The sequence below is a fragment of the Pseudophryne corroboree genome, chromosome 9, assembly GCF_028390025.1.
Source record: "Pseudophryne corroboree isolate aPseCor3 chromosome 9, aPseCor3.hap2, whole genome shotgun sequence".
In the NCBI taxonomy this organism is placed as follows: domain Eukaryota; kingdom Metazoa; phylum Chordata; class Amphibia; order Anura; family Myobatrachidae; genus Pseudophryne; species Pseudophryne corroboree.
This window is the reverse complement of record NC_086452.1, coordinates 393,564,357-393,578,410: the sequence shown is the minus strand read 5'-3', so window position 1 is coordinate 393,578,410 and position 14,054 is coordinate 393,564,357. Positions and strand designations below refer to the sequence as shown.

At 45.5% G+C, this 14,054-nt stretch overlaps 1 protein-coding gene and 2 pseudogenes across 1 annotated transcript in view; 1 reads left to right on the top strand and 2 right to left on the bottom strand.

Annotated features, from left to right (window-relative positions):
* CCDC66 (coiled-coil domain containing 66) overlaps positions 1-14,054 on the bottom strand; it is a 134,577-nt gene that overhangs the window by 89,793 nt on the left and 30,730 nt on the right. Inside the window, exons 5-6 of the mRNA XM_063941546.1 lie at positions 3,628-3,712; positions 3,240-3,401 (exon numbers count right to left, since the gene is read on the bottom strand). Of these exons, the coding sequence (XP_063797616.1) occupies positions 3,240-3,401; positions 3,628-3,712 (247 nt within the window). The remainder of the gene's footprint in view (positions 1-3,239; positions 3,402-3,627; positions 3,713-14,054) is intronic.
* LOC134964730 (5S ribosomal RNA) lies at positions 5,171-5,288 on the bottom strand (annotated as a pseudogene).
* LOC134964729 (5S ribosomal RNA) lies at positions 7,825-7,942 on the top strand (annotated as a pseudogene).

The window sequence follows — 14,054 nt, the reverse complement described above, 5'->3', positions numbered from 1 at the left end:
GTGATGCACTGACACCTGTTTTGGTTTTAATAGATTCCTGACCAGTGTCACAAGCTCCTGAGCTCTCTCTATCGGGAGATAAACCCTTTTCTGGTCTGTGTCTAGGATCATGCCTAGGAGAGGCAGATGAGCTGTAGGAACCAACTGCGACTTTGGAATATATAGACTCCAGCCGTGTTTCCGTTACACTTCCAGAGAAAGTGATACGCTGTTCAGCAACTGCTCTCTTGATCTCGCTTTTATGAGGAGATCGTCCAAGTACGTGATAATAGTGACACCTTGCTTCCGCAGGAGCACCATCATTTCCGCCATTACCTTGGTGAATATTCTCGGGGCCGTGGAGAGACCAAACGGCAACGTCTGAAATTGGTAATGACAATCCCGTACCGCAATTCTGAGGTACGCCTGATGAGGTGGATAAATGGGGACATGAAGGTATGCATCCTTTATGTCCAGAGTCACCATAAAATCTCCCCCTTTCAGGCTTGCAATGACCGCTCTTAGCGATTCCATCTTGAACTTGAACCTTTTCAGGTATATGTTCAGGGATTTTAAATTCAATATGGGTCTGACCGAACCGTCTGGTTTCGGGACTACAACATGGTCGAACAATAACCCCCTCCTTGTTGAAGAAGGGGAATCTTGACCACCACCTGTTGAAGATACAATTTGTGAATTGTAGTTAACACTGTTTCCCTCTCGTGGGGGGAAGCCGGCAGGGCCGTCGGTGAGGGGGCATCTCCTCAAAGTCCAGCTTGTATCCCTGAGACACAATATCTATTGCCCAGGGATCTAACAGGGAGTGAACCCACTTGTGGCTGAACTTACGAAGGCGTGCCCCCACCGGGCCTAGCTCCGCCTGTGGAGCCCCAGCGACATGCGGTGGATTTTGTAGAGGCCGGGGAGGACTTCTGTTCTTGGGAACTAGCTGTGTTGTGCAGCTTCTTTCCTCTGCCCCCGCCTGTGGCAAGAAAGGACGCACCTCGGACTTTCTTGTTTCTTTGTACGAAAGGCTGCATTTGGTAATGTCATGCTTTCCTAGGCTGTGCAGGAATATAAGGCAAAATATCAGAATTACCAGCTATAGCTGTGGAGACCAGGTCCGAGAACCCTTCTCCACACAATCCTCAGCCTTCCATATGCCTCTTAAGTCGGCATCATCTGTCCATTGCATATTCTACAGGACACGTCAAGCAGAAATCGACATAGCTTTGTCTCTAGGACCCAGTAGACTCATGTCTCTTTGGGCATGTTTTATATATATATATATCTCTTAAGACAGCATCTTTAATATATATATCTCTATATATATATATCTCTATATATATCTCTATATATATATATATATATATATACATACATACTAGGGTCTCAATCTCTGCTGATAAGGTACCTGTCCACGCTGCCACAGCGCTATAAACCCATGCCGACACAATCGCCGGTCTGAGTAGTGTACCAGAATGCGCACGCTATCTGCAGGATCCCTGAGAATAGCTGTTACGTCAGGGCTACCTTTTGGGCAAACGTGACACCCTAGGGGAAGATTCCCATCGTATCCTGGCCCTAGTGGAGAAAGGATACTCCCTGAACATTCTTTGTGGGAAACTGCAGTCTCTTGTCTGGAGATTCCCGCTCTTTTTCCTCATGAGAGGAGGGAAATTTACCTCAGCTTTCTTCCCCTTAAACATGTGTACCCTTGTGTCAGGGACAGATGAGTCATCAGTGATATGCAAATCATCTTTTATTACAATAATCATATATTGAATACTTTTCTGCCATTTTGGCTTTAACTTTGCATTATCGTAGTCGACACTGGAGTCAGACTCCTTGTCGATATCAGTGTCTATTATTTTGGATAGTGAGCATTGAGAGACTCTGAAGGTCTCTGCGACATAGGGACAGACATGGGTAGATTCCCCGTCTGTTCTCTAATCTTTTGTGCAATAAATTCACCTTAGCACTTAATTACACATATTCAAACAGGTGTCGGCGTTGTCGACGGAGACACCCTCTCACACACATATTTGCTCCATCTCCTCCTTAGGGGAGCCTTTTACCTCAGACATGTCGACACACACGTACCGACACACCACACACTCAGGGAATGCTCATCTGAAGACAATTCCCCCATAAAGCCCTTTGGAGAGACAGAGAGAGAGTATGCCAGCACACACCCCAGCGCTATTAGCCCAGGAATAACACAGTAACTTAATGTTAACCCAGTAGCTGCTGTTTATATTGATTTTTGCGCCTAATTATGTGCCCCCCCCCCCCCCCCCCCCTCTCTTTTTACCCTCTTCTACCGTGTAACTGCAGGGGAGAGTCTGGGGAGCTTCCCCTCAGCGGTGCTGTGGAGAAAAAACATGGCGCTGGTGAGTGCTGAGGAAGAAGCCCCGCCCCCTCGACGGCGGGCTTCTGTCCCGCTTTCATGTACAATTTTTGGCGGGGGCTCATGCATATATACAGTGCCCAACTGTCTATATGCCCACTTTTGCCAAGAGGTCCTAATTGCTGCCCAGGGCGCCCCCCCCTGCGCCCTGCACCCTACAGTGACCGGAGTATGTGGGTGTAGTGTGGGAGCAATGGCGCACAGCTGCAGTGCTGTGCGCTACCTCAGTTTGAAGACTGGAGTCTTCTGCCGCCGATTTCGAAGTCTTCTTGCTTCTCATACTCACCCGGCTTCTGTCTTCCGGCTCTGCGAGGGGGACGGCGGCGCGGCTCCGGTATCGGACGACAAAGGGTGAGATCCTGTGTACGATCCCTCTGGAGATAATGGTGTCCAGTAGCCTAAGAAGCAGGACCTATCTTCAGAGAGTAGGGCTGCTTCTCTCCCCTCAGTCCCACGATGCAGGGAGTTTGTTGCCAGCAGATCTCCCTGAAAATAAAAAAAACTAACAAAATACTTTCTTATAGCAAGCTCAGGAGAGCTCACTAAGTAGCACCCAGCTCGTCCGGGCACAGATTCAAACTGAGGTCTGGAGGAGGGACATAGAGGGAGGAGCCAGAACACACCAGAATCCAAATTCTTTCTCAAAGTGCCCTGTCTCCTGCAGAGCCCGTCTATTCCCCATGGTCCTTACGGAGTCACCAGCATCCACTAGGACGTTAGAGAAATATACACAGTATATAACTAAAAGGAGCCAGCAGGAAGAGTTGGAACCACAGAGCAATTCATCAACAGGCCGGAAACACCTGCATAACAGACTCTGCAATAGATACACTGGAAAACACTGTCATACTTCTTTGTGTTTCTGTCTGGATGAGTCCTCTTCATACTGCTTCTGCATCTGCTCCCGCTCTCTCATCAGTCGCCTCTCCTCCTCCTGCTCTTCCCGTTGTCTTTGTTCATCTTCCAGCTGTTTTCTCTGCCGTTTCTGTTCAACTTGAGCTGCTATGGCTTTCTGCAAGTTGGAGAAAAGAGGGGGCATAAGAGAAACAGGCCAATTTCTGAAACTAATATACTATAAATGAAACCCCAAATAAACTCATAGTTTTGTCTCTGTTTACAGTCTGAATGTAACTAGCTCTTACCAATAAAAATGGTGCTTAAACACATCTGTTAATCCAATAAATAACCCTGCAAATCATGAATAAATAACCGTAAGGAGAGTCAATGAGCATACATACCTGGTGTTCCAACTGCTTCAGCCTCTTCCTGTCCCTCTCTTCAATCTGTACAGGGTCCAACAAGGAGGTCATAGTACGCAGAAACCTATAGGAAGGGAAATTATACTCCTCTGATTAATATATTACTAAATATACTTACATTTTCAAAATAATTACTCAAAAGGTCTACCTGCTTCTATCCATCAGCTAGGTAAGTATCAACAAATGCTTAACGGGTGTGATATATTTTGGAGACATTCAGAATATAGACATTCATCGGGACGATACGGATGAAATGTTGACATAAGAATATTGGCAAAATGTCCCTGGTGGTCTAGCGGTGACTTACCTGGTACGGAGGGTCCGGCGGCTCCAGTGATGTTTTCCAGGTCTGGCAGTCAGGTGATGGATGACTTCCGGCAGGGAGTATCTCCGCCTAGTGACTAACTCTAACCACCACATCTAGCGCTAATCACTTCCTCCACTAGCAGCCTAATGTTAACCTCCCCTATCCCCCGCAGCCTAGCCCTAACCTCCGCTCTCCTTGCATCCTAGACCTAACCTCCCCTATCCCCACAGCCTAGCCCTAACCTCCACTATCCCTGCATCCTAGCTCTAACCTCCCCTATCCCCACAGCCTAGCCCAAACCTCCCCTATCCCCCCGCAGCCTAGCCCTAACCTCCCCTATCCCCGCAGCCGAGCCTTAACCTCCCCTATCCCGCAGCCGAGCCCTAAACTCACCTATCCCCGCAGCCGAGCCCTAACCTCCCCTATCCCAGCAGCCGAGCCCTAACCTCTGCTCTCCCTGCATCCTAGCCCTAACCACCTCCTCCCGTGTAGCCCTAACCCTGCGCTGACAAGCCATGCATAATGCTGGCATTTCACAAATCAACTTGTGAATGCACTGACATTCTGCACACGGCGGCATTTTCAATGTCGACATTGGGAATGTTAACATTTTGACTACATCCCTGGTTAACCATGAACATAAAAAATATATTAAAAGGGGTTGGTGGCCAACGTATGGCCATATATCAAACAAATAATTGGTATTCGGCACTGGGTTGGCGGTGCTCCCAGAAATAGTTCAGTAAACTTATTATAAAAAATGTATGCTTCTTGTATCTTGTGTCTCTTCTGGGGCACACTTTTATTGAATATTATGTGGTCTTGTAATACTTAAAAATGTAACTTTTATTAGTAACCCTCTTAAAAAAATGGCTATAAGGCAAAAGAAAAATAATAATAATAATAGCAACAATTAACATAAAGTTGTCTATCCAAATAGACATCAAATTTTGTGATACAGGTTTGACATAATGGCTCTTTGGGCGAAATTATGTGTGTGTCTCTGATGTTTGAGAAAATAATGTCTTCTTCCGAATTTGTAACAAAATGAACTATAACTATAATAGAAATAGAAAAATACCGGAAGGAAAAGGTATTGTTCAATCTAATATATACCGGGCTCCACCCTGATAGTTAATTGTATGTGAAATTCCAAAATTTGGATGGGGAATAATACTTTGGTTCTAGGTCCTATGTCCTGGATTTGGATAAAAATACCTGCAGTACCAGGTATTCTCTGGTGGTCTCCCACCCAGGTACTGACCTGGCCCACAGTGCTTGGCTTCCAAGATCAGACAAGGTTGGGCATACTCAGTGTGGTTTGACCGCAGGTAGGTGTATCCCACCTGGTGACACCTGGAACCATGTATTAAGGCTCTGTGAGAAATCCCAAAGTTTTTGGTGAGATTACTGGATGCTCCTGAATCGAGATACTGGCGGTACCTGATATTCGCTGATGGTCTCCAAAACCAGGTGCTTCACCGGCCCCCTGGGCTAAACTTCAAAGAAATCAGATGAGGTTGGGCCTCTTCCGTATTGTTGACCTTGGGTGAATAAATAGCACCTGTGGCTATTGGAAGTCAATAAGGAACCAAAATTGGCTGGGGCCTGATTGAATCTGATCTGAGGTGTATGTGGGGACTCCCCAAGTTTTAAGAGGAGTGCTGAGTGGATGATAGTGTAACACTGCTGTGAAGGAAATTGAGTATAGGAGAATGAGTATAGGAGAAACAGAGAATCAGTTCTAGGTTAAACACCACTTCTGCTTTTTGATCATCTGCCTGGGCATCGAATGAAAAAATGAGAGGGTGGTGAGAAACGACACTGAGACCGAAGAAAGATAGAGGAACACTTCTACTGTCCTGTTTGTAGCAAAATGGTGCTCTGTTTACATGATGCATTGCAGAGCCAACCAGATTGTTTAAACAGAATGAGAGGGAGTTCCAGAAATTTCATGTAAATGAGAATGTTACTTAAACGGTTTCTATATAGAAAAATACTCAGATAATCATTTGTGATGAATCACGTGTTTGATCCAAATACTTGGAAAAATGATGTGTAATTAATCACGTACTTGATTCACGACTGCTCAATACAGTCAGCAAAAAAAAAAAAAAAAAGGGGGGGGGGGGGGTAAATTTCAGTTATTGCAGTGTGTCAAAAAAAGTCACTATCAAAGAGAGATATAACCACTGTTCTTGTAAGGAATCACAAAAACCAAAAAAACAGGACTGAATCTTTTGGGAACCATATATTGGTAGTAAATGGGTATTACTAAATTAAATTAATAATGAGTCCTGGACATTGGTGCGGCTTGCTGGTGAATCTGGTATATTCCCATTGTTGCCATATATCCCTGGTTAACAATATATGTATCGCTCTTGGATTACTTCACTTATCAAACTGTATATAACTGTATGTATATATATATATATATATATATATATATATATATATATATATATATATATATAGTCACACAAATGGTTGATGAGAGAGTGAATAACTTGAGCAAAAAAAAGGGGGAGTTTACCGGAGATACTGCGTCCGATGGAGAGTCAGGAAAGTCCTGTAACCTGCTAATAGGTGGAGGGGTGGGATACCCCCCTGGGTCGCTGGACGCCGCTCCTGAGTGTCTGTGGTGAAGGGTGAGCCCAGCAGTGAGACGCCGGTGTCCGCGGTCCGCCGACCGGAAGTTCGGAACCGGAAGTGACGTACGTTTCGCTCGGGAGAGCTTGTTCACTGGTTTTGCTCAAGTTATTCACTCTCTCATCAACCATTTGTGTGACATATATATATATATATATATATATATATACACAGTTTGATAAGTGAAGTAATACAAGAGCGATACATATATTGTTAACCAGGGATATATGGCAACAATGGGAATATACCAGATTCACCAGCAAGCCGCACCAATGTCCAGGACTCATTATTAATTTAATTTAGTAATACCCATTTACTACCAATATATGGTTCCCAAAAGGTTCAGTCCTGTTTTTTTGGTTTTTGCGATTCCTTACAAGAACAGTGGCTATATCTCTCTTTGATAGTGACTTTTTTTGACACACTGCAATAACTGAAATTGACCCCCCCCTTTTTTTTTTTTGCTGACTATATTGAGAAGTCGTGAATCAAATACGTGATTAATTACACATCATTTTTCCAAGTATTTGGATCAAACACGTGATTCATCACAAATGATTATCTGAGTATTTTTCTATACAGAAACAGTTTAAGTAACATTCTCATTTACATGAAATTTTTGGAACTCCCTCTCATTCTGTTTAAACAATCTGGGTGGCTCTGCAATGCATCATGTAAACAGAGCACCATTTTGCTACAAAACAGGACAGTAGAAGTGTTCCTCTATCTTTCTTCGGTCTCAGTGTCGTTTCTCACCACCCTCTCATTTTTTCATTCGATGCCCAGGCAGATGATCAAAAAGCAGAAGTGGTGTTTAACCTAGACCAGATTCTCTGTTTCTCCTATACTCAATTTCCTTCACAGCAGTGTTACACTATCATCCACTCAGCACTCCTCTTAAAACTTGGGGAGTCCCCACATACACCTCAGATCAGATTCAATCAGGCCCCAGCCAATTTTGGTTCCTTATTGACTTCCAATAGCCACAGGTGCTATTTATTCACCCAAGGTTAACAATACGGAAGAGGCCCAACCTCATCTGATTTCTTTGAAGTTTAGCCCAGGGGGCCGGTGAAGCACCTGGTTTTGGAGACCATCAGCGAATATCAGGTACCGCCAGTATCTCGATTCAGGAGCATCCAGTAATCTCACCAAAAACTTTGGGATTTCTCACAGAGCCTTAATACATGGTTCCAGGTGTCACCAGGTGGGATACACCTACCTGCGGTCAAACCACACTGAGTATGCCCAACCTTGTCTGATCTTGGAAGCCAAGCACTGTGGGCCAGGTCAGTACCTGGGTGGGAGACCACCAGAGAATACCTGGTACTGCAGGTATTTTTATCCAAATGCAGGACATAGGACCTAGAACCAAAGTATTATTCCCCATCCAAATTTTGGAATTTCACATACAATTAACTATCAGGGTGGAGCCCGGTATATATTAGATTGAACAATACCTTTTCCTTCCGGTATTTTTCTATTTCTATTATAGTTATAGTTCATTTTGTTACAAATTCGGAAGAAGACATTATTTTCTCAAACATCAGAGACACACACATAATTTCGCCCAAGAGCCATTATGTCAAACCTGTATCACAAAATGTTATGTCTATTTGGATAGACAACTTTATGTTAATTGTTGCTATTATTCTTATTATTTTTCTTTTGCCTTATAGCCATTTTTTTTAAGAGGGTTACTAATAAAAGTTACATTTTAAGTATTACAAGACCACATAATTTTCAATAAAAGTGTGCCCCAGAAGAGACACATAGGGGTATATTTACGAAGGTCCCGATTTTGACCGAGATGACGTTTTTTCTTCAAAGTGTCATGTCGGGAATTTACTAAGCAAAAATCTCGGTAGTGATGAGGGCATTCGTAATATTTTGGAAGTCCTAGGAAAAAATTACGAATCAATACACCATCGGTCAAATACGCCTGCAATTTGGTAGAAATCGGTAATGTACTAAAAAGTGCAAATCACAAACACTGCCGACAATAGCCAAACACTGCCGTGCTGAAATACAATTCGTGAAAAAGTGCTAAAAAAAAACAGACTGCTTTTTTCCCCATGTTTGGATAGGCATGCACGGATCCATGAGATCCGTGCATGTTTATCAGTGGGAAGGGGATGGGAAAGTGTTATTTTTTTGAAAAAAAATGCGTGGGGTCCCCCCTCCTAAGCAAAACCAGCCTCGGGCTCTTTGAGCCGGCCCTGGTTGAAAAAATATGGGGGGGAAAATGATAGGGGTTCCCCCATATTTAAACAACCAGCACCGGGCTCTGCGCCTGGTCCTGGTTCCAAAAATACGGGGGACAAAAAGCGTAGGGGTCCCCCGTATTTCTGAAACCAGCACCGGGCTCCACTAGCCAGATACATAATGCCACAGCCGGGGGACACTTATCTAGGTCCCTGCGGCCCTGGCATTACATAACCAACTAGTCACCCCTGGCCGGGGTACCCTGGAGGAGTGGGGACCCCTTCAATCAAGGGGTCCCCCCCCTCCAGCCACCCAAGGGCCAGGGGTGAAGCCCGAGGCTGTCCCCCCCATCCAAGGGCTGCGGATGGGAGGCTGATAGCCTTTTTGTCAAAAAATGAATATTGTTTTTAGTAGCAGTACTACAAGTCCCAGCAAGCCTCCCCCGCAAGCTGGTACTTGGAGAACCACAAGTACCAGCATGCGGAGGAAAACCGGGCCCGCTGGTACCTGTAGTAGTACTACTACTAAAAAAAATACCCCAATAAAAACATAAGACACACACCTTGAAAATAAAACTTTAATGCATACATCCACACCTCCATATACACATACTTACCTATGTTCACACGAGGGTCGGTCCTCTTCTCCATGTAGAATCCATGGTGTACCTGTTGAAAAAATTATACTCACAAAATCCAGTGTAGATGGCTCCTCTTGTAATCCATTTGTAATCCAGGTACTTTGCAAAATAACAAAACGGACACCCGACCTCGCACTGAAAGGGGCCCCATGTTTTCACATGGGACCCCTTTCCCCGAATGCCAGAAACCCCCTCTGACTTATGTCTAAGAGGGTTCCATCAGCCAATCAGGGAGCGCCACATTGTGGCACCCTCCTGATTGGCTGTGTGCTCCTGTACTGTATGACAGGCAGCACACGGCAGTGTTACAATGTAGCGCCTATGCGCTCCATTGTAACCAATGGTGGGAACTTTGTGGTCAGCAGTTGTCCAAAAGTAACCTCACCGCTGACCGCAAAGTTCCCACCATTGGTTACAATGGAGCGCATAGGCGCTACATTGTAACACTGCCGTGTGCTGCCTGTCATACAGTACAGGAGCACACAGCCAATCAGGAGGGTGCCACAATGTGGCGCTCCCTGATTGGCTGATGGAACCCTCTTAGACATAAGTCAGAGGGGGTTTCTGGCATTCGGGGAAAGGGGTCCCATGTGAAAACATGGGGCCCCTTTCAGTGCGAGGTCGGGTGTCCGTTTTGTTATTTTGCAAAGTACCTGGATTACAAATGGATTACAAGAGGAGCCATCTACACTGGATTTTGTGAGTATAATTTTTTCAACAGGTACACCATGGATTCTACATGGAGAAGAGGACCGACCCTCGTGTGAACATAGGTAAGTATGTGTATATGGAGGTGTGGATGTATGCATTAAAGTTTTATTTTCAAGGTGTGTGTCTTATGTTTTTATTGGGGTATTTTTTTTAGTAGTAGTACTACTACAGGTACCAGCGGGCCCGGTTTTCCTCCGCATGCTGGTACTTGTGGTTCTCCAAGTACCAGCTTGCGGGGAGGCTTGCTGGGACTTGTAGTACTGCTACTAAAAACAATATTCATTTTTTGACAAAAAGGCTATCAGCCTCCCATCCGCAGCCCTTGGATGGGGGGGGGGGGGGGGGGGGGGACAGCCTCGGGCTTCACCCCAGGCCCTTGGGTGGCTGGAGGGGGGGGACCCCTTGATTGAAGGGGTCCCCACTCCTCCAGGGTACCCCGGCCAGGGGTGACTAGTTGGTTATGTAATGCCAGGGCCGCAGGGACCTAGATAAAAGTGTCCCCCGGCTGTGGCATTATGTATCTGGCTAGTGGAGCCCGGTGCTGGTTTCAGAAATACGGGGGACCCCTACGCTTTTTGTCCCCCGTATTTTTGGAACCAGGACCAGGCGCAGAGCCCGGTGCTGGTTGCTTAAATATGGGGGAACCCCTGACATTTTTTTCCCCATATTTTTTCAACCAGGACCGGCTCAAAGAGCCCGAGGCTGGTTTGGCTTAGGAGGGGGGACCCCACGCAATTTTTTATTTTATTTTAACACCGATTAAAATTTTTTAAAAGGTGCACAATGAAGCCCAGCACGGATCTCTCAGATCCGGCCGAGATTCATTGTATTAAAGTCGGCAGTGTTTTACCAGTCACTCACGTAATACACTGCCCAAAAAAAGAATGACATAGACATCGGTAAATCCGAAAATGCAGAATACGACAGCTTAGTAAATTAGTCGTACTAAATTCAAAAAGTTGCAACTTTACACTTTCGATGTCATTCGTGATTGAACTTTGACCTCAAACGGGAAAATACGAATTTTAGTAAATATACCCCATAGTCTTTCTTTTTTCTTTTTGGCTCCTGTACTATACAAGAACCATACATTTTTCAACATAAAAAATATATGTTATGGTAAGAACTTACCGTTGATAACGGTATTTCTCCTAAGTCCACAGGTTCCACAGGATAACATTGGAATATGATGAAGCGACAGCGGATTTGAACAATCGGTCAAAGCTTTTCAGCCTCCCAGCATGCAACGGGCCCGTCCATATATCCCCGCCTCCTGGCTCAGGCAAATGAGTTGTATTCCCAAAACTCAAGGCAGGAGCATGATAGATAGCCTTAATCAGGCGAGAACACACATACACACCCATCCGTACAAGAAGGAAGAGGTTAGTGAGTAAAATTATCCTCAAATCAGGTACGTCAGGGTGGGATCCCTGTTGAACCTGTGGACTTAGGAGAAATACAGTTATCAATGGTTAAGTTCTTACCGTAACGTATATTTCTCCGGCAGGGTCCACAGGATAACATTGGGATTTCCCAAAGCAATTTAGTGTTGGGGACGCTCCTGATTGGACAGGAGAATCCTTTGCCCGAATTCAGCGTCGTGAGAGGCAAAGGTATCCATGGCATAATATCTAATGAATGTGTTAATGGAAGACCATGTCTGCCTTACATATCTGTTCTGCTGAAGCACCAAGTTGTGCTGCCCATGATGGACCTACCTTACGAGTAGAGTGAGCAGAGACATTAGCCGGAAAAGGGAGATCAGCTTGAGAATATGCTTCTGAAATAGTCATCCGAAGCCATCTTGACAGTGTCTGCTTGTGAGCAGGCCATCCACTCTTGTGAAATCCGTACACAATGAAGAGAGAATCTGTCTTTCTGATGGCACTGGTACGATCCACATAGATCATAAAGGCATGGACCACGTCCAGCGATGCATCTCCCGCAGAAAGACCCAGTACCTGGAAAACTAGGACTACAATTTCTTCGTTAAGGTGGAATTTAGACACCACCTTAGGAAGATACCCAGATCTAGTTTTGAGAACTACTTTATCTGGATAAAAAAAAATAAGATTTTAAACCTACCGGTAAATCTTTTTCTCCTAGTCCGGAGAGGATGCTGGGGACTCCGTAAGGATAATGGGGTATAGATGGGCTCCGCAGGAGACATGGGCACTACAAAGAACTTTAGATGGGTGTGCACTGGCTCCTCCCCCTATGCCCCTCCTCCAGACCTCAGTTAGAGAAACTGTGCCCAGAGGAGACGGACAGTACGAGGAAAAGATTTTTGTTAATCTAAGGGCAAGATTCATACCAGCCCACACCATACACACCGTATAACCTGGAATATACGCAACCAGTTAACAGTATGAACAAAACAGCATCAGCTAAAAACTGATCTTAACTGTAACCGAACCCTTATGTAAGCAATAACTATATAGAAGTCTTGCAGAAATATGTCCGCACTGGGACGGGCGCCCAGCATCCTCTACGGACTACGAGAAAAAGATTTACTGGTAGGTTTAAAATCTTATTTTCTCTTACGTCCTAGAGGATGCTGGGGACTCCGTAAGGACCATGGGGATTATACCAAAGCTCCAGACCGGGCGGGAGAGTGCGGATGACTCTGCAGCACCGATTGAGCAAACATGAGGTCCTCATCAGCCAGGGTATCAAACTTATAGAATTTTGCGAAAGTGTTTGATCCCGACCAAGTCACCGCTCGGCAAAGCTGTAATGCCGAGACGCCTCGGGCAGCCGCCCAAGAAGAGCCCACCTTCCTAGTGGAATGGGCCTTTACCGAATTTGGTAACGGCAATCCAGCCGTAGAATGAGCCTGCTGAATCGTGTTACATATCCAGCGAGCAATAGTCTGCTTAGAAGCAGGAGCACCAACCTTGTTGGCTGCATACAGGACAAACAGTGCCTCTGTTTTCCTAACCCGAGCCGTCCTGGCTACGTAAATTTTTAAGCTCCTCACTACATCCAGGGACTTGGAATCCTCCAAGTCACTCGTAGCCACCGGCACCACAATAGGATGGTTCATATGAAACTATGAAACCACCTTAGGCAAGAATTGAGGACGAGTCCTCAACTCTGCTCTATCCACATGGAAAATCAGATAGGGGCTTTTGTGAGACAAAGCCGCCAATTCAGACACCCGCCTTGCAGATGCCAAGGCCAACAACATGACCACCTTCCAAGTGAGAAATTTTAATTCCGCTGTTTGAAGGGGCTCAAACCAGTGAGATTTCAGGATGTAACACCACGTTAAGGTCCCATGGTGCCACTGGAGGCACAAAAGGAGGCTGTATGTGCAGCACTCCCTTTACAAAAGTCTGGACTTCTGGGAGAGAAGCCAATTCCTTCTGAAAGAAAATTGACAGGGCCGAAATCTGTACCTTAATGGAGCCTAATTTAAGGCCCATATCCACTCCTGTCTGCAGAAAGTGGAGAAAACAGCCCAGATGGAAATCTTCCGTAGGAGCATTCATGGATTCACACCAAGATGCATACTTTCTCCAGATACTATGATAATGTTTCGCCGTCACCTCCTTCCTAGCCTTTATCAGAGTAGGGATGACATCTTCCAGAATGCCTTTCCCAGCTAGGATTCGGTGTTCAACCGCCATGCCGTCAAACGTAACCGCGGTAGGTCTTGGTACATGCAGGGCCCCTGTAGCAACAGGTCCTCTCTGAGAGGAAGAGGCCACGGATCTTCTGTGAGCATTTCCTGAAGATCTGAATACCAGGCCCTTTGAGGCCAATCTGGAACAATGAGTATTGTCTGCACTCTCTTTCGTCTTATGATTCTCAATATCTTTGAGATGAGTGGAGGAGGAGGGAACACCCACGGTGTCACCAGGGCGTACACTGCTACTGCCTGAGGGTCCC